At 42.4% G+C, this 21,014-nt stretch overlaps 1 protein-coding gene across 2 annotated transcripts in view; it reads right to left on the bottom strand.

The window, feature by feature from the left end:
• The window catches only part of LOC125642893 (amine oxidase [flavin-containing] A), a 38,327-nt gene extending 23,398 nt beyond the window's left edge, over positions 1 to 14,929 (bottom strand). The window contains exons 1-3 of one of the 2 annotated variants that reach the window (XM_075132321.1): positions 14,785 to 14,929; positions 6,571 to 6,665; positions 4,258 to 4,395 (exon numbers count right to left, since the gene is read on the bottom strand). In XM_075132321.1, the coding sequence (XP_074988422.1) occupies positions 4,258 to 4,395; positions 6,571 to 6,665; positions 14,785 to 14,830 (279 nt within the window). In that variant the 5' untranslated portion in view covers positions 14,831 to 14,929. Of the gene's footprint in view, positions 1 to 4,257; positions 4,396 to 6,570; positions 6,666 to 13,794; positions 13,815 to 14,784 lie in introns of those variants that run through there. The other variant, XM_048864815.2, reaches the window with a different exon arrangement.
• Positions 14,930 to 21,014: the final 6,085 nt, after the last annotated feature.

The raw sequence follows: 21,014 nt of genomic DNA, 5'->3' as shown, positions 1-21,014 counted from the left end.
CTAGCTAAATTTCCTTGCTTCTAAATTAAATGTTTCTAAGCAGTATCCTAGAGCAAAGCCTCCTGACTCATGTGGGAAACTGCCGAACAAAAAATCTCTGTGAATCTGTGGTGGGGCATGAATGGTTGAAACTGTCATAGCAAAGTCTAAAGCTGGCTTGGGCTTCCTGAACAATCTGTCCATTCACCTCTCTGACCTCAGCACAGTTGGAATGTGAACCTCAGAGACAAGCACTTGGGAATGGAGCTCCCTGTTTAACCACAGCTAAACAAATTATGACAAGCCTTAGCTCAGAGAGATACTGTATTATAGTTAAATAGAAATGTTTTAAATCTTGCCCCTGAGTGCTTTCCGTTCAAATGTGGAACTTGGTAGCAAATCCACAACTTACAATTAATTAACCTGGTAATTTAAATAGCAAATATTTTCCAGATCAATAAAGGAATTTCATGCCCATAATTCCACGTATCAAATAGTCTGCTGACTAACTCTACATTTTCTGGGAAGTACTATTGTTGTTGTTTAGATTCCAGTAGCATCTAGAATGTGCTAGGCATGCTTCCACCCATGAAGACACAACCCCTACCCTAAAGGGTTTATAATTTAAGAAGCCAAGAAACATATGAACGGGAGGGAAAGGGATAAAACATACAAGCAATTATATATATAGCCTTGAATGTCCCTTAATGTACTCAGTATTAAGTAGCTAACTTCTTGTACGCATCACAGTAGAAATGGATCTTGAGAATGGATTAAAAGGGAGATAGTGTAGTTGCCATCTGAGAATGTGATAACACACAAAATCTCAAGGGAAAGAAGAAAGAGTAATGGAGATCCGAGGGGAAGAAAGCAAGTAGTTTAGGGCTGGAATTTGTGGGAGGGAGAGAGAAATAGACCATGCTGTCAGGTTCTGTCCTAGTGTTTATGTGCCTCCCACAAAGGGGGATATCTGAGATTGATGTGTCTACTCTTGCAGCTTGGGGTACAAGGAGGAGACATACCTGCACTAGCAGTCATTGAGCTTGTGCACTAAAAATAGAATGTAATCACCACAGTGCAAGTGTCAGGAGGGGCTAGCCACCCCGATTACATACCTGTCAGAGACCCCTAGTATGTACTCGTGGTAACTAGTCCATCTTGCTGCTCTCACAGCCACTGCTACGTTCTATAGTTAGCATGCTAGTTTGATCAGAGCTAGCGCAAGTACGTCTCCTTGAGCTGGGAATCGCACTCCCAGCTCCAAGTGTAGATGAACCCAATGTTACATTAGACAACCAGTGATGGGTGGGATCTTTGCTATAGTGCAACACAGAACGATGATACACTGAAGAAGGAAGAGGAGGAAGGGGAACAGCTGACAGAGAAAGAAGGCAGCTTCTGATCGTTTTGCCTTCCAGCCCCTGGAATAGCAGTCCTACTGGAGAAAGGGAGGCATTATTTATTTAGCACCTATGGCAGTCAGCATGTTAAGAACTTAATCTGCTTTCTGTTGCTCTGATCTGAGATTTCAGAAGCCCTACATATAGAAGAAAGGTAGCTCAGCAGGATTGCAAGGCCAAATCCAGGACTAGCCCATGGCATGTAGGATAGTTGACAAGCTTGTAATTCTGCTTCTTATTCAGGAACACACTTCTACACCAAAGAAAGCTTATGGGAGAAGCACTGTCATTACCTAAAGCACACATAATGAAACCTGGGACAAAGAAACGTGGATCTACAGTGTCAAAATGGATTTAGGGTATGAATTCATGTATCCTATTAGAGGCTTCTAGCACACAGGACAGGCAGAGTCATTAAGAAGGAAAGGGGCCCACATTTGAGTTTAAATTAAATACAGTAGGCTAGATGTTCAAATAGTGCAAACCAGCATAGCTTGATTGAAGTCACTGGAGCTATAACAATTTACAGAGACTGAAAACCTGGTCCAATTTATTTTGTAAGCATTGTAACAGAAGTAGAGCTGCTAAGTAATAACCTAAGAATATTGAGATGTAATACTGCTATAAATACTGTAGGAACTGATACCTAATAATCTAAGAATGTTGAGATGACAATTTTAGGAACATGGTATGTGATCTGTTCAGTGAGGGGAAGTTATTGTGTAATTGGGTTAAGACTTTCCTGTATGAATGTACTGATCTAGCTTAAGTGGGGACTGGGGGAAAAAACAAATAGGAAGATGACAATGGACCAGATATGGACACCTCAGCACACATTTGCAAGGCAATGGGCAAAGCTATCTACTTCAAGGATTTTTAATCCTGTATCCAACAAAGTTGTAAGCCTTTTTCTGCCATGACTAGGAACGAATAAATCAAAGGGCTACAAATTGTTGGGGACTGGTCCTGCTTTGAGCAGGGGACTGGACTAGATGACCTCCGAGGTCCCTTCCAACCCTGATATTCTATGAAACAGTTAAAAGATGACTAGTCTCTGGGACACGGGGTGATCACAAAGACTAAGCAGCTTTTAAAAGGAGACTCCTTGTGAAGCAGGGGGAAAGAAATGGTTTGTGAGTTAAGAGAACAAATTATGCAAACCCTAGAGGTCTCAGGGGGGCCTTTAGGAAGCTTAGAACCACTAGCGTCCCCATGTGAAAAATGGTAAATGCCTAATAGGCTAGACATACATGTAGTATGTTTTCTAGTTTTTAAGATCTGTTTTCTCTTAAATGCTTTGGTTCTAAATAAGTAATATTTTGCTTTTAGGAAGCTGCCTGGTCATTGTTTACTACTGTCACTGCTCCTGGAGGGAACAGAACTGCAAGGTCTGAGCCTAAGTCAGGCCTGCTGAATAAATCATGGCGCATCACTGGGGACTGCAGCTAAGGCCTGGCCTGAGAATGAAGGAATCACATGATTCCACCCCAAGAGAGAGGTGATGGCTAAAGGCTTGAGACCTGAGAGGAGGTGAGCGCACAGAGATCAGAAGGGGTCAGAGGTGTAGTTAGCCTTGTTACTGTGAAAAGTATGTCATATCTGGTATTATCCTACATGTTCTTTATAGGATTTTATTTATATAACAATGTTAGGCAAATCATTTACATGTAAATATTTTCATAAATGGCATATTTTGAGTGTTAGAAAAATAAAATGTGTTTTAAAAATAGTTTAAACTACAAAACTGTTTTTGTGCTTCTATGACTGGGTCTTCCTGGTATTTCATATCAGAAACTGTTTCTCAAGGCCCACTTCCAATTTTCAGCTGTTCATTGTTTTTCTTCAGCGAGGAAAAAATAACATTCCATGGAACTGCTGTTTGTTCAATGAAAATGGCCACTTGCCCAAGCAGCAGGCAACTTGCAGAACTGATCAGCTATTATCTTGATGTCACTTCATTTAAAGGGAAGAATGTATGGAGAATTTTAAGGAAATAAAAAAGCAAGTAGCGTGGCCAAGCAGGCATGGGAACTGTCATTTTATTTAGACGTGGTCATAGCTAAAAATGTAAATTGTTGCCAGAGAAGTAGCTCTTTGTTTGGCATTTACTCCTTGTGGGGCTCAAAACCTATATGGGTGTTTTTCCCCCCCTCATTTTACAAGGTTATATTAGAAAATAAAAAAATTAAAGAGCAAAGAACTTTCACACAGAGCTGCTTACAGCTTCTATAAATGCTTCTGATTAAAGTCATATGAGTTTTCGAAAGCAGGATGCAAAAGACTGGACAGCCATCCAGAAATATTGAAGCTCTACAAAGCATAATTTTCAAAAATAATTAGGTACCAAATTTGTCCTGTCTTAAAATTGTAACAGTCTAACTGAATCATGGGTTCTGGAAGGACTGCAAAAGTGGGGAGGAAACACGGGGTCACAACGCCACTCAAATTTGTCCTGCCCACCCCACTATCATGACAACAGAGGAGGGGTGCTGCCGTTACTACACCCATCTTCAGTCAGGAGCCAAAAGGGGTTGGTGGAGCCCCTGAGCCCTTTCTGAGTTCCGGTTCTCAAAAGTGTGTGGTGGCGGGGGGGTCGGGTGGGGGGCTGGTTTCCCCTTGTTTAAAGGGGGAGGGTGGAATGACCATTTGCTCCCCCCAGCACCTGTGGACTGAATATATTTTACACACTTTAAAAAAGAAAATCTTTGTTTCAATTGCCAATAAATCAAAATGGAAAAGCAGTATCTACTACAGATAAATGCATAACTGAACTACCAAAGAGGCACTTTACACAGGACTCTTTTCACAAATGCCAGTACTTTTCAACGTTCCACATTCTCATTAGCTGTCTGTGCAGAAAAGAAGATTTAAATCTTACCTTCACGTAATGGATAAGACGCTCTTTTATATTGACTTTATAAGTCTCTACCCCCAGTTCCTTGGCCAATCGGAGGATTCGGTTTTGAGTAGGTCCTATATATGCTCCACCTACATCTACATAATTAACTTTCTTGTTCTGTCAAAAGAAAAATTGCAAGAATCAGAAAGGCTATAGGATGGCCTGCAGCAGAAAGCTCTAGGAACTGGAAGGTGGTCTTAGATATTGCAGAATCTCTACAATGACCTCTGTCCTACACCCATTGTGGTCAATGACAAAACTCTCATTGACTCAAGCAGGTATAGGGTTGAGTCCTTTAACTACAGAATTCAAGAAGCTCTATTGTCTCACTGTTCATTTCCTGATAGAGCAAAGAAAGTTAGCGCTGGATTCTCCACTGAGGTCTAAGTTATGTAGTTATTTACACTTGTGCAAAACTGGTGCAAAGTGAGTGTCAAACACTGCTAGATGCATCCGACGAAGTGAACTGTACCTCATGAAAGCTTATACTCAAATAAATTTGTGCCACAAGTAGTCCTTTTCTTTTTGCGGATACAGACTAACACGGCTGCTACTTTGAAAACTGCTAGATTAGAATTCTCCACGCCTTAATGCAGTCATGCCCACATGTCAATGAGTAGATGAGGTGCAAAGCAGTGGAGAACCAAGCACACAGTTCTGATAAGGAGGGTTATGAGAGACATAGAGGACTATTACACATGGTAATGCGATCATGACAGTTTGATAATTATTTTCAGTATTTCAATATAGTTTCCCCTATTGTCTTTTTAATCATTTGAGGTCCTTAGCATACAAGATGCAATGTTAAAATCTAAATAAATGGCCGTTAAAAAAAAAAAAAAAAACTATCCCTACCTTTTCAGAATCCATATTGTACTGTGTTTCTGTACTGAAAGAGAGGCCCCCCACAATCCTTGCAGAAGGTTTCCTTTATTAATATTTACAAACTGAAAATAGATCTGATATTAAAGCTTGCCATTTCTATCCAGGTACTTACATGGCCCCTAGCTCTGCTGTGTCTGAGCACCTGTATTTGAAAACAATAATCCTGTGTCTGAGCACCTCTAGTCTGAGCAAGAGTATTTGAAAACAATAATCTCTTCTCCAGCACCACGGGACTGGGATGTAATACAGTGTGAACATGTAACACTGCTGCATTAGTGCCTGGCAGTGAAGGAGCTCCATGCAGAACTTTGAACAGCATCAGATACACTTGGGAAGACACACATACTATTGTTAGCAGGCTGATTTCCCAAGACAATAATTCTGTTCGATTTTGTTTATAGCAAGAGTTTTAAATCAAGCATTTTTAATGTCATAGAAGGATGTTGTTTATGTGCTGGGATTTGAAGTACAATGGTTGCTATTGAATATTAATATTTATCCCCAGTTACCACACAGTGGTGTCTGACATAATTAAGCATCTCTCTATATTTAGATTCAGAAATAGCTGCAATATTTGTACATCACAGTGTGGTATCTCAGGTAAATGCTTATTTTGTTAATGACAACCAATGTAGTTGGGAAACAAAGTAAGTGAGCTGTAGTTCACGAAAGCTTATGCTCAAATAAATTTGTTAGTCTCTAAGGTGCCACAAGTACTCCTTTTATTTTTGCTGAGACAGACTAACACGGCTGCTACTCTGAAAAAAGTACAGTACGTTTTTGTAATAGTTTTGTTACAGACAGCCTTATAGGGAAATGGCATTAAAAGAAACCTCTGAGCTGTAATGACAGAGCCTTATGTCATATTAATATTCAAGAGCCTTGATTGCTTCTTATCACAGATCTGTGAAAGTTTTCAGTCTTCTACTGGATTGTACCCATGTAGAAAGAGTGGCCATTTGCCCTAAAACACCACCTTTGGTCCTTCCAAACATACATCTTTCTACAATATGATCCTGGCTGTATACGGCATCTATAGTGGCCCTGTATTTTCTGACATCATAACAATACCCAAAGAGAACTAGCTATTATCATATTGGTCTGGCAACTTCCTTCCACCGGCACATGTATATAAAGTAATAATGATTTGGACTCTCCTCTGCAATGGACAGAAGTCTAACTTGTATCTGAAGGAGGAAGGGAATAATTTCAAATTCAGTGTCTGATATACATTAAGCGCACTGGCAACCACTGTACATGCCACGTAATCCAAATGAGATGTAGTTTTTAATAAGCAACCTTTACATTTATACCCATTTTAAAGGTCCGCATCATTCAGAACCTCTTCCCATCCTTAGCCCTATGCGCCCACAAAATCAAGTGTTACTGCTGTCAAAAAGCACTTACCTTAACCGTGAAAGTCCTTCCTCCAACTCTGTCACGGGCCTCTAAAACCACAACACTAAGCCCAGATTCAGCCAGCAGCTTGGCTGCTGACATACCTACAGGAAAAAGAGAAACTATCATTTTAAAGTATAAGACCTATTCAGAGCAAGAAGAGCTTTTTAAAAACAACAAAACCGTGTGGTCAGAACTTTCCATGCTGTCTCCAGAAACCGTGAAAAGCTTTAGCACCCTATTAAATGTGAAATGCAATTTCACTACAGAACCATCTGGTTAACATTAACTTTGAGTTCTCTGTGTAAAAAACACTGGGACAGATAAAATCCCAAAGACTCAAGCTTCAATCTCCAAGGTTTTAAAAACGTATTAAGATTTTAGACAACAAAATATCTGCTATTCAGTGCAGGGACTGTTTCTTTCTATGTGTTTGTACAATGCCTGAAGAGACAGGCCCCCCGTGTTGATTGTAGCCACTAGGTGCTACAAATAATATATGATGATATATAGAATGACATCTCCGGAAAGCAACCTTTCCTAGTTCTTCTCTCTCCCATCAACTCCCTGTCTCACTCCCTGCCACTATCCCTGTCCACAGTCAGAAGTACAGTACATTTGATATAGGGATTTATTTTAATACAGCAGGGTTTGGCCCTGGCAATCAAATTGGCTGAATGTGGATGCTTTGCAAGATAAATGATTTTCTCTTCCAGATGATCTAATTATGAGAGCATATGACGGAGATCAGAGACACCGAAAAACCATTAGGATAGCAATCCTCTTTATTTTTATGAATGTGAACCAAGATTGTAAAAAACAATCACAAGTTTGTCATTAACCCATTGTTCCTTAGGCCAATTTGGCATAGAGCAGCTTCTTTGTTTTGTTTTGTTTTGAAGTATCGGAAAGACAGTCTTAGGTTTCCAATAAGATACCCTGCAGTAAGGAACAGTAATTTAATATTCATGCTGATCATACTCCTTAGAAATGTGATTTAAAAACCACTGCTTTTACACACACACACACACACCTCAAAAGGCCAGATCATTCTAATGCTATGGATAGTGTAACTGTGTGTTTGCATTTGTTCTGAAGACAAAATGGAGTAATCCCTATAGCCCTTGTCCAGATGGTACTTTATTTCATAGGTAGGAAAAACATTCATAAGAAAAAAAAATCATTCTCAGAAACCGAGAAAGTTAAAATGCCCTGTTGTTGCACAAATGAAATACGTGATTATGTGCAGCTGTGCTGGTAGAAGTTTGAAATACTGTACTGAAAAAAATAATTGCTAGTGAGAAGCTTGCGAAAGTGTCTAACTTGGGTGTCTCCAGTTTTTCCCTTTACATTCCACTTTCACCACACAGTTTCTCATTACTGCTTATAATTTGGTGCATTTTAGAAAATGATGAGAAATGCTAGCCCATTAAAGAGGATACATTTGAGCAACAACAACATTTATTGTATCAGGAAAGTGGTGATATCTGAGTTAAGGAGGAGAAAGAATATTCCCATCTGGTGCTTCCATTGTATGGTCTCTAAATGTCAGCTGTGCTGTGAGGTTCATTGACCCATAAGGTTCCTTTCTCCCAGTCAGTGTCAGAATTATGCAGGTTTAGCTCAGTATAAAGGGAAAGAAAAAGGGGAGACCCTACATAGGTGACAGCTGAATAAAAGGTATCATAGAGCTAAACTATACCTTTAACGCATAGCTCTGCAACAGGGGCAGCACAGAGACTCTGCCTCACAGGGAGCACTAAGAGAGGGATCTCAGAGATACAGATGTCTCCTTGAGCAGCTTGGAGTATGCCTACTGCTAACACCCCTTAAACTGGCACAGCACACTCTGCACTAGTTCTACCCTATCAGCAGGGGGAGGGAGGGAGGGAGGGGGAAGACCTTTGGGGTGCTGTGCTTGGCCCTGTATGTAAATTGTGTATAATCTAGCCCATAATGACATTCCAACAAGACAGGGTAAAGAACAGGGAAATGGGGCACACTGTTTCAGAGTCTGATTCTCCAAGCCTTAATCACGCTGGGTAGCACCTTCCTCGTACACAAACAGCCTTGTAGACTTCAGTGGAAGCACTCCCGTGACTAAGGTACTAGGCTTCCTTCCTTTTGCGCCCTGTAGTAGCTGGTGGCCAGTACTGTGGGGAACACATGCTGTACCTTTTCCAGGAGGATAGTAGTTACTGCATCAGTGTGTTCTCCCAACACCCTTGCAGGGATTCTCTCTGCTTCTCTCCGCCACAAAGAGAATGCCTCCAGCAGCTGGTGCTGGAGCAGTGCACCACTGCATTCTCTATCCCCACTAAACATAGCTGAGACTATAAAAGCCACAACAGAGACCATAATTTGGACCATGTTTTCCTATATACCACTTTTTCGGGGGTGCCAAGTTTAGAAATTAGCAGTGCATTAGCTGGTCTAGTGAGCCTGCCAAGAACGTGCCTTGTTTATTCTCAAGCTGTAGAAGTCCACTTGTTATTAAATCAGGATAAACAAGGCAAGACAATTTGTACAGCCTCCACAGGGGTTTCCATGGCAACCTGAAATCAAGCTCCATCCATTTGAAGACACTACAAGAAAACTGTATCCCAGTTAATTTTTGTCATGCTACTGGAGGCCCTAAATGACTCCTGTCACTGCCTTCATTTCAGAAGAAATAGCAATAATATCAACCTTCAGTAATAATTCAGAATAGTAATAGATTCAGAAAACACAAGATGTACAGTGTGCACTAAACAGTAAAATTAGATAAGAGGAAGATAAATTAATGTCAGCCTGCAGAACACAAACCAAGTCTAACCGGTGAAAAATACAGCTGCTTAGAAAGTATACAGCTGTCAAGTAACACTATTTGGCTTGCAGATAGAAGTCCAGAAAAAGCTATTTGCAAGCACAATAAAATTAACCAGGCCTTTTAGCTCATAGGGTAGGAAGAATGATCTAGTAGATAGGGTATAAGACTCAGACTCAAGAGATCAGAGTTCAATCCTGGCTTAGCCACAGACTCCCTGTGTGAGTTTGGGCAAGTTGCTTAGTTTAGTGCACTTTGTGCTTCCACTCTCTGTCTGTAAAATGGAGGTAATATTTTCCTACCTCACAGGATTGTTGTGATGATAAAAATTCATTAATGACTGCAAACTGCTCAGATGCTATTCTGATGAGGTCCATGTAAGTAGACTATTCAGTGTAGCTCTCTAAGGAAGTATTCATTTTATCTGAAATTTGTATTAGACTGCCAAAATCAGTATATATTGTGGACATTCCTTTAATACCTGACCTTCAGAGTTGCTGGTGCAGCGAAGAGTCTAGAGTTATGCCATAACCAGAAGGTTAGAGTTATGCCATAACCAGAGTAATTATTATTTTACTTACAGATAGCACTTTCCATCCCGAGAGACCCAAAGCATATCCCAAATGATATACACAGAAGATCACAAGAATGCAGCCACAGCGAGACCAGAAAGCAGCACCTTGGTGGACTATTAGCACACAGCACACTGCAAAAGTTTGAGGAACAGTGCGGTGCAGAGGTAACTATATTTCTATCTCTGATATCACAGCACCAGGCAAAGAATATGTCTGAAACCACACTATCAGATCCAGAATTACTGGATGAAATCCTGACCCTACTGAAATCAATAGGAGTTTTACCATTGACATGAATGGGGCCAGAATTTCACCCAGTGTTTTCAAAGTTACTTACATCAGGAACAACCGTAAGCCTGGAGACCAGCTATTTGACGTTAAAGACCTTTAACCTGAAAGAGCAGGCGTTGCAAGTGCCTAGCCTCATGCAATGGGTAGCCAAACTTACTGGCCTTTCAAGACACATATGACAACCTTCAGAAGTTCAAGAGACAGAAGCCAGGGCTCAGGGCTTCAGCCCCACTCCTCCCGAAGCCCCAAGCCCCAGCAGGTGCGCCCTGCAGGGCTGAAGCCCCAAGCCCCCCTCCCTGCTGGAAAGAAGCCCCTATCCCACCACCTCACTGCAAGGTAGAGGTCCTGAGCTCTCCCCCACCCCAAGTCTGGTAGGTCAAGAAGAGGGGGCTGCGTGGGAGGCTTGCAAGCTGCACTTTAATGGTGAAAGAGCCGCATGTGGCTTGCGAGTCAGTTTGGCCACCCCTGTAATAGGCTGAGAAGCAAAGTCTTGTCTCAGTCATGAATCTCTTTCTTTCCAATGGCAGCGCAATGGCCTATTGCTGTACATCCCTGTGTCAGACTATTTGCAGCCTAGCTTCTCTGCAACCTCTATGACTGTGAGATTACATCTTGGGAAATCTTTTTAAAAACATTACGGCAATGCAAGAAGTTAAACTACTGTATTGGGCGGGGAGGGGCATATGGTTATGGATGTAAATTTTCAAATAATACTCATGATTTTAGATGCCAGGCTTGAGGAACTTTAAACAAGAGTGGTTTTCAGAAAATGCTGAGCATCCAACCCTCCCAAATCAGGTCCCTTTAAGGCTTACCAAGCTGGGAACCTAAAAATTAAGACACCCAAAATAAATTTTTTCTACTGCGTGCATCCGACGAAGTGAGCTGTAGCTTACGAAAGCTTATGCTCAAATAAATTTGCTAGTCTCTAAGGTGCCACAAGTCCTCCTCGTTCTTTTTGCGGATACAGACTAACATGGCTCTTACTCTGAAACCAAAATCAATAGTCACTTTTCAAAATTAAGGCTATCTTTTTGTTTTTTAAATACACAGAGATAAATATCTTTCACCTGTCAACCTCTTTCTCTGTTCATTTGTTTACTATAGGCAACAAAGAGACCAGCTTTAAAAAAAAACACTGTAGGCTATTATTTCTTAAAGTATTATGGCAATTCACATATTCCACATAAAATTAGCTACTAACCCATTGTAGCAGTAAGTGTGGCTGAGTCTGAATGAGCAATAAAAGGAAAAAAAACTCTTTAGGGGGTTGTCTGCAATTTTTCCTTACCTTAAGGTGTGAATATTTTTCTTTTTTTATTCTCCTAAGATTTATCAGTTAGCAGTAAAGTAAGGCAATTATCAATAAATCTTTATTACATTAAAGTTCTACTATAACAACATGCTAGTGCTGTGATTACTTTTACTGCTTCAATGATGGCAAATCTAATTATTTCCACACACAATTGAGAAATTAAATCTGGCAATGGTCACCTTAAACTCAGCTCTCATTAGTCTAACAGAAATCTTTGCCAAGCAAATGTGGATGTGCCAATCTGAGCTACAACACATTTCCACCATATCCTGAGGGAGAAACTCTCTCCTCTCTTCCCACTCCCATTTCCCTTTTAATGGAGATTGGTTGGGTACCACAAATACACGTTTAAGTGAGTTGTGCCTGATTTTCTTCTCCGTTACACTGGTGTAATTTGAGAGTTACTTCACTGACATCAGCGTGGTTACACCTGGTATAAAAGATTGCAAATGAGAGGAGAATCAGGCCCATTTTTTCTTTTCAGACTGTAAAAGGATCCATCTGAGATCATTGAAGAAAAACAACAAACAAGAATGAAATGAATAAATACATTCATTTCAACCACTACCTTTTTTCACAAGACAGCAAAGCCATTTAGGAGCTGAAAAAAAATGCTAACTACCATAACTAGGCTAAGTTCATTTCCTCTTTTCAATCTCCCTTCACCCAGAGTGCTACTAGCTTTCTATTTGTCTGAAACTTTACTTGTTCTTCCTTATATCCACTGACAGTTTAGGCAATATTAAGGATGAGGGTTCATTTAGTTTGTGATTTTAAGATCACTGGTTTCTGTGTTTGTCAGTGTTAGTTTTCTTGATCAACTCATTTCTCTCAATCAAAAAACCCACCCTCTAATTGATTCATGGCATAGTTTTCAGAACAATGCAGAATAAGTGATCTCCATTTCAGGATACACTTTAACTGGAAAAAAGAAAAGGAGTAATTGTGGCACCTTAGAGACTAACAAAGGTGCCACAAGTACTCCTTCTCTCCCCCCCCCCCGCCCCCCACTCTCCGGCTGGTAATAGCTCACCTAACCTGATCACTCTCCTTATAGTGTGTATGGTAACACCCATTGTTTCATGTTCTGTGTGTATATAAATCTCCCCATGGTATTTTCCACTGCATGCATTCGATGAAGTGGACTGTAGCTCACAAAAGTTTATGCTCAAATAAATTTGTTAGTCTCTAAGGTGCCACCAAGTTCTCCTTTTCCTTTTACAGTGTATGTGGAAATCTTTGTTAGTGGTTTGAGGAAAGAGGTCATTTTCAGTGCAGCAACTCAGTGAGTCAGTTATCAACTGTCCCAACAGGCTGACCACAACCATTGGTTGATTTTAAGTGGGGAACCCTTTTCATAGAATTGTAAAGTTACAGCAGTGTCAATATTAGTAAATAATGTAGCACCCTAGTTAGGTACAATGTAATGAAATGACCTGTAAACCCCACTGTACAATGAAACTGAATGGAGCCAGGAGATAAAAGTTTTGGCTTGGTTTTCTTGCTTTTGAAACAGACTAGAATCGTAGGCATGGGGAGAGTTTGTCTTTCACTTCTGAGAAGTTACAAGAGAAGTAGAAGGTGCCCTTATTGTCATTTCAGATGTTTCTTAATGCATAGCTCGTTCTTGCACTTTGTTACTGCTGTTTTGCCAGTAAGAAAACGGTGTGTGTGTGAACTAGATGGCTCTTGTTTAATGTTATTGTTTTCACATGTGTAGGCCAAGGTTTAGGATAGGTTCAATTCAATCTGTCATTCAACTGTGACAGAAACACTATTTTTAAATGGTTGCAGCACAGATGTAGTTTATATTTTCTTGATTAACATTGATCTTTCCAAATTACAGTGCGACAGTTAAAATGGGGTTTTTTTCTTTGAGAAAAGATGTCCTTGCTAGAAGCCTGGGTCCCTCAGAAATTCTGGGCTTTTCACATTTCACCTGCTACAATATTCTGAACACATACTTTTTTATACGATAAAGAAAATTCTTGCTCCATGTACCTGTGAATGACTCCCATTTACTTTAGTGAGAGCTGCACAGGAATGCCAGAGATCAGAATTAAACACTGTTTTAGAATGTTTGGGTTTGCTTTGCATAAATCCTTTAAGCCTGGCTAATATGCCTAATAAAGTACTCCCCTCCCCGTTCCTCAGACATTCTTGTTAACTGCTGGAAAGGCCCAACTTGATTATTACTACAAAAGGTTCCCCCCATCCCCTCCCCCGCTGGTAATAGCTCACCTTACCTGATCACTCTCCTTACAGTGTGTATGGTAACACCCACTGTTTCATGTTCTCTGTGTATATAAATCTCCCCACTGTATTTTCCACTGCATGCATCCGACGAAGTGAGCTGTAGCTCACGAAAGTTTATGCTCAAATAAACTGGTTAGTCTCTAAGCTGCCACAAGTACCCCTTTTCTTTTTGCAGATACAGACTGACACAGCTGCTACTCTGAAACCTGTCACATGCACTGGGGCAATCTTCCAAACAGCAGCGTGATAGTGCCAAGGGAGACTGTTCCGCTTCTGAGGAAAGGGGACAACAGGGTTATTGCTGCTGAGAGGGGAATGGTTGAGACCCTAAAGAAGGAAATATGAGCCCAAAATGAGAAGTGGAGAGAAAATGTATAAAGCATCCTGCTCAGACAATCTATTATCAGAGATACTTATTCAAAATAGGTCACAAAAGTGCTTTACCCTACACTCCTTATAAGATCAGTTAAGTAAAGGGAAGCCTAACCTGGGCTGATTGTTGCAACGGACACCTATGCAACACATCAGTATCAATAGAGTTCAGTCGGGGAAAACATAACTCCTGACATTGCAACAGTTATAGCTGTTGCAGCATGATAGAGGCAGTTACAGTTTCCTTGCCACCCGGCTCACCGGACTGCGATGGGGCAAGGCTTTCACCCATTGCCTTGGGGGGGGGGGGCATCACATTTCAGCTTGCATACAAAACTCAAGACCACCCGCAGTGCAGCTGCACCTTTTGCTTCTCCGCTGTGCCAGGTCTGAATCAGGGTCAAGGGGCCTGTGACGATTTTGCCTCGGGTTTGCACTTTCGCGGGGGCTAAACAAGGGCACCCATCAGGCACACAACCCGTTGCCATCCCCAGGGTGTGGAACTCAGAGGCGGAGGAGGGGGGGTAAATTACAGCCCCTTCCTCTGTAAAGGATGAGTTACAAAGGCAGCGAGCCCCCAGCCGTGACACGCCAGGGGCCGCACTGACCTGAGATGCCGCCCCCAACAACGATCACGTCGCATTTCTCGCTCATGGCTCTGCCTCGGCTCCCGGAGCAGCTGCCGCTCGCGCCTGCCTCGCTGCCGGCCGGAGTCTGACAGCGGCGCTCCCGGCCCCGCCCGCCGCCCCGCCAATCAGGGCCCCCGCTGGGGAGCGGCCCGCTGGAGGCGGGGAGCCGGCCGCGGGGGTGCGGGGAGGGAGCGCGCAGCGCCGCGTGTCAATCAGGTCCTGGGAAAAGCGGGGCGAGCCCCCCCCCTCCGAAGCGCCCCCTCCCGGACTGTCGTGGGAAGGGAAGACACCGGCGGCCGGTCTCGCGTCCTCTTCTTCCCTGTGGGGCGCGGCTCGGGTCTCCTGGGGATGAAAAGTTCCTTCTTGCACGGGCCAGGGGAGCGCGCACCCAGGGGAGCGCCCTCAGAGCAGCAGTGCTTGTGAACTCCTCAGCCCCTCAGGCAGGGCTGGATTACCCAGGAGGCAGACCAAGCACCTGCTTAGGGCACCAGCAAAGTAGCAGGCACCAAAAAAAAAGAGATTTTTTTTTTTAAATTTGATATTTCCAAAAAAGCACCAAAGTAGTCATCATGGGAAAAATCAGAACTTTGTTAGACTTCCTTACACTCCACTCCACACTCTTCCCCCCTTTTTCTGTTCTCTTTTTATTACTTATCCCCACCTAAACCGGGGGGGGGGGCATCCTACTGAGGTAGATCGGTATAATGCGGGGAAATCAGATCCTGTCATGTATTGCAATAAAGTTATGTTTTATTATTGATATATTCTTCCGAGTATAGCTGAAGACCAATCACAAAAGGGAGAAACTATACAAGAGGCAGAAAACATTGCAAACAAGATGCAAGGACTAGAGTCTGTATTCATGTTGACCGTGTGGAATGAAATTTTACAACACTTTTACCACACAAGTTAAGCTCTCCAAGAAAAAGAATTGGATTTGAAAACATGTGCAGACCTCTGTCAATCATTAGCAGACCATTTACACACTTTGAGGAATGATTTCGAAAGATTTGAAGACATATCAAAAGATATGTTGCCTGATACTAACTACAAAGAAGCCCCGTCCTGCAAGCGAATCAGGAAAAAACAAGCAAATGATAGCAGTGCAACAGAAACAGCATTGAATCCTAGAGACAAATTTCACGTATCTACTTACTATACTATAATTGATACACTTGAAGCTCATATGAAGAGGAGAGGTGAAGTGTACAAAGAAGTATCAAGGAGATTTTATTTCTAAACGATATGGATTTATCTGACAAACAATATTCACAAGGTTCCCAAAAGCTAGTTGACTCATACCCTCTTGACTTGAACATGAATCTCTGAGGAGAAGTACGGCAGTTCCACTGTTATATGTGCAAAAAGTTTAACGAAACAGGAAAAATGAAATTCAGTCACATTGATCTTCATGACACAATATTGAAAGACGGAATACAATGTGTATTTCCAAACGTAGAGATCGTGCTACGTATTTTTCTATCATTGATGGTTACTAACTGCTCCGCAGAACGCTCTTTTTCTCAGCTGAAAAGAATAAAAAACCCTCAGAGAACAACATTGTGTCAGGACAGTCTTGATTCACTTTCCCTATTGTGTATGGAAGCAGACATGCTTTGTCGAGTCAGCTTCGATGAACTTATCCAGAATTTTGCAATCAGAAAATCTAGAAAGAAGCTATTTTAATTTCAGCATGTACATGTAAGTAAGTTTTGTGTCATTTCAAAAAAGAAAATTTTATTTTACGGTATAGTATTGTTTTTATTTTGAATTATGTATGGGGGGGGACACCATAATCTTTTCAGTGCTTAGGGCCCCTAAAGGTCTTAATCCAGCCCTGCCCTCAGGTGATCCCCAGGCACTGCACAGCCCAAGGACCTAGATCGGGGTGGCCAAATTTACTGACTCTCCCAACCACATATGACAATCTTCAGAAGTTCCAGAGCCGGGAGGCACCTGCCAGGACTCTGGGCTTACGTGCCGCCGTCCCAGATTTTTGCCAGGGTTTGCTGGCCCTGCTTGGTTACATGGTTACATGGCAGCTGCTGGAGCCCACAAGCTGGGAGCTACAGCCATGTGGAGAGGCAGCAGCAAACAGCTGGGAGCTGCAGGGAGAGCTGCTGCTTTTGCTGCTGCCTCTCCCCAGGGAGCTAAGGCAGCAGCAGCAACTCCCTGCAGCTTGCCACTACCCCGCCCTGCGGTGCTAACACCTGGGAGCTGGAGGAAGGGGCTGCTGAGGGCAACGGGGGCATGTCTGGAGGGGTGGTGCAAGTTGTTGCGGGGCAGCAAACCTTTAAATTGTGCCACCCACCTCTCAGTGGGTACCAGTTGTCTCTGGCAGAAGCGCATAGTCGCACCACAGGATAGAAGCCCAGAGCTTCCCCTCTACCCGCAATTTGCTAAGGGGCGGAAGGGAGCGGGGAGGTGTTCTGCGAGCCGCACTTTAACTCTACAAGAGCCACATGTGGCTCACGAGCTGCAGTTTAGCCATCCCTGACTAAGAGGCACAGATACTTTGATGTCTTTTCCCTGATAGGTAACTGGGACTGCGCTGCTAATAATCTACTGTTTGGGGGGAAAGATCGTTCTACCTGGATCCTGCTCACTCTTTCCTTCCCCTCTCCCCCCACCTGCTCAAAAAAAATCTCTGTAATTTGAATGGCCTATCAAAATAGTCCAGTTTTTTTAAAAAAATAGTTCCTGATGTCCTCCTACAGCATCACAAACATCTAGATCCAGTACTGGGAACCTACCCACATCCAGACAAATTCTGGCTCTGATCCTCCAAATTCCACTGTCTAAAGGGAGAACCAATACGGCTACTTTGAGTCCAACAACAGAAACAAAAAATCAAGATTCCAGTGTAAAAACACCAGAAAAACCTGGATTATCTCATGGTGTAAGAGGGAAGGTCCTCTCATGGATTGGTAACTGGTTAAAAGATAGGAAACAAAGTGTAGGAATAAATGGTCAGTTTTCAGAATAGAGAGAGGTAAATAGTGGTGTCCCCCAGGGGTCTGTACTTGGACCAGTCCTATTCAACATATTCATAAATGATCTGGAAAAAGGGGTAAATAGTGAGGTGGCAAAATTTGCAGATGATACAAAACTATTCAAGATAGTTAAGTCCCAAGCAGACTGCAAAGAGCTACAAAAGGATCTCACAAAACGGAGTGACTGGGCAACTAAATGGCAGATGAAATTCAATGTTGATTATTGCAAAGTAATGGACATTGGAAAACATAATCTCAATTATACCTATAAAATTATGGGGTCTAAATTAGCTGTTACCACTCAAGAAAGAGATCTTGGAGTCATTGTGGATAGTTCTCTGAAATCATCCACTGAATGTGCAGTGGCAGTCAAAAATGTGAACTGAATGTTGGGAATCATTAAGAAAGGGATAGATAATAAGACAGAAAATATCATGTTGCCTCTATATAAATCCATGGTACGCCCACATCTTGAATACTGCATGCAGATGTGGTCGCTCCCTCTCAAAAAAGATATGTTGGAATTGGAAAAGGTTCAGAAAAGGGCAACAAAAATTATTAGGGGTATGGAGTGGCTTTCATATGATGAAAGATTAATAAAACTGGGACTTTTCAACTTGGAAAAGAGACTAAGGGGGGATATGATAGAGGTTTATAAAATCATGACTGATGCGGAGAAAGTAAATAAGGAAATATTATTTACTACTTCTCATAACACACAAACTAGGGGTCATCAAATGAAATTAAGAGGCTGCAGGTTTAAAACAAACAATAGGAAGTATTTTTTCATACAACGCACAGTTAACCTGTGAAACTCCTTGCCAGAGGATGTTGTGAAGGCCAAGACTATAACAGGGCTCAACAAAGAAATAGAAAAATTCATGGAGGATAGGTCCATTAATGGCTATTAGCCAGGATGGGCAGGGCTGTTGTTCCTAGCCTCTGTTTGCCAGAAGCTGGGAGTGTGCAACCGGGGATGGATCACTTGATGATTACCTGTTCTGTTCATTCCCTCTGGGGCACCTGGCATTGGCCCCTGCTGGAAGACAGGATACTGGGCTAGATGGACCTTTGGTCTGACCCAGTATGGCCGTTCTCATGTTCTTATGATTCAGCATCTGTTTTTGTTAAAAATAACTGGTTGTTTGTTTTTGTTAGTTTGCTTTTGGAATACACTGTAATGCAGATTTAGGGCAGAAAAAGGATTTATGCCTTAATTTGAAAAAAAAACTTAATTGTATTGACATTTGCACTGTTGCATAGTAACTTTCTGCATCATGGTCTCTGTGGTAGTAAAATTACAGACCAAGCTTTATTAGCCTTTTTATTTAGCTAACTTTTGTTTTCTGTAAGATGTTATATAAACCAGTTGGTTAGCCTGACCTTTCTAGTGATATAAGTGCATATGAAAAGGACTCAGCTGGGACTGGGTGAACCAGTGACACACAGATACTGCTCACATCCCCATCAACGTTCCTCCACACCCACCTAGGGAGCTGGGCTGGGGTGGGGGGAGCGAGGAGCAACATGAAGTGCTCCGTGCATCCAGGTCATTTTCCCCACCTGTGCTGTGCTGTGAGGGGAGCAGCAGCTCCTGATGCCGAATGCAGGGAGCCCTGAGGTTGCTCTTCACTCTCTCCCTCACAGCCTCCTGGGTGGCGGGGGAAAGGGGGAGGGAGAAATGCCAATGTGCATCCAGGTCAGTTTCCCCACATGGGTGCAGGAGAGGGGTGGGGGTGCAGGGGTTATAGATGGGTTTGACAGGACTTATATCTTCAGCAGCTGAACCTGCTGGGTCTTGGAGTTTTGAAGTTCAGACCTAGAAAGCAGCACTTCATTCTCTTCTTCACCCCACTTCTAAAGGGAAACAAAGGGTCTCCCCTGCCAGCTGCCAAAACAACCTCAGAACACAGATTGCACCTCCCATAACCTCTCTATGCCTTTTAAAACAAATTTCAGTGTGGACTACAACATTTTATCAGATCAGCAAATCTAGTTGGTTGGATTTCAGCATTCAAATCTAACTGGCAAATTCCGAAATCTGACCCTCATTCACACTTACGCTGGTCTGGCTTCCTACAAGGGCAACCAGATAAACCATGTGATGGCACTGATTGCTACGAACTCTGACTACTCACAGTTCCATCCCCAATGTGAGACAACACACACAAAGGCAAGAACTGCACACTTATTGTATGTAACAGGACTGGGGGCCAGCAGCCAGGAAAATGGTCACAGATGGCAAATATCTGTACAGTGCAGTACCACAGCCGCTTGATTAACACACATACAGGGAGCCCTGGCAATGCCATATCTCATCCACACACACACAGCCAGAATCTATGGAAGGCAGGCAGATGTTTAGAAGGGGTTTGTACGATATAGCCAGATCAAGATAATTAAGTTCAGTCCACAGAATTAGGGAAACAGAGGGTAAGGCCTGGAACATTGCTGTAAAGTGTGAAATTCTGTTTGTCTCTCTCTGGTGCTTTTTAACCTAAGAGCCACAGTGCCATGCCCAGAACTAAACATAATGTACAGCAGGAAGAGGCAGTTTTCTTGGGCCTTTTGAGCACAAAGGAATGTGGTCTATGTGCCCTTTCAGTGTGGCTATGCGGTCCAGCCTTGGCTCTTTCAGTGGCTCTTTCAGTGGCTCTTTCAATGCCCCTTTTGGCATTTCTGCATGACCAAAGCATGCAGCTGGTGTGCAACAATGCCCTGCTGCTTTGGAAATGAGAAGCAAAGCAGCACAGGGTTTGGCAGGTTAACTTGTACCTGTTTGTCCCTAAAAGAGAGCATTGTACACGGTTTCTTCTGCTTTATGCAGCATGCAAGAAATGGGACAATCTCAGTTTGTATACTGTGATTTTGAAATTATTCTTAAAAATTATTTCAGCACTCACACTCTGTATTATGACATAAAACCCTTAATTACCCTAATGAAATCCCATGCAGATTATGTAAGGAGGATTAGAAGAAAACTACCATGACAACGTAAATTCACTTTTGCTTGCAACTGTAAACAAAAATCTCATAAATCTAGTCTGTGGGACAGCAATAGGAATGGTTTGACCGGCTATAGCAGCTGGCTGTAGTTCTGGAGGAAAGGGCTATGTATGTTTTTTCTTACAGGTAGAATTCTCTGCCCATAAAACTAAATCAAAAACTGTTAATATGAGAGTCAGTGTGGATAAGACACTGTACTGGGTGTCTGAA

This window comes from Caretta caretta, chromosome 1 (assembly GCF_965140235.1).
Source record: "Caretta caretta isolate rCarCar2 chromosome 1, rCarCar1.hap1, whole genome shotgun sequence".
NCBI lineage: Eukaryota > Metazoa > Chordata > Testudines > Cheloniidae > Caretta > Caretta caretta.
This window is presented reverse-complemented; position numbering and strand designations above follow the sequence as displayed.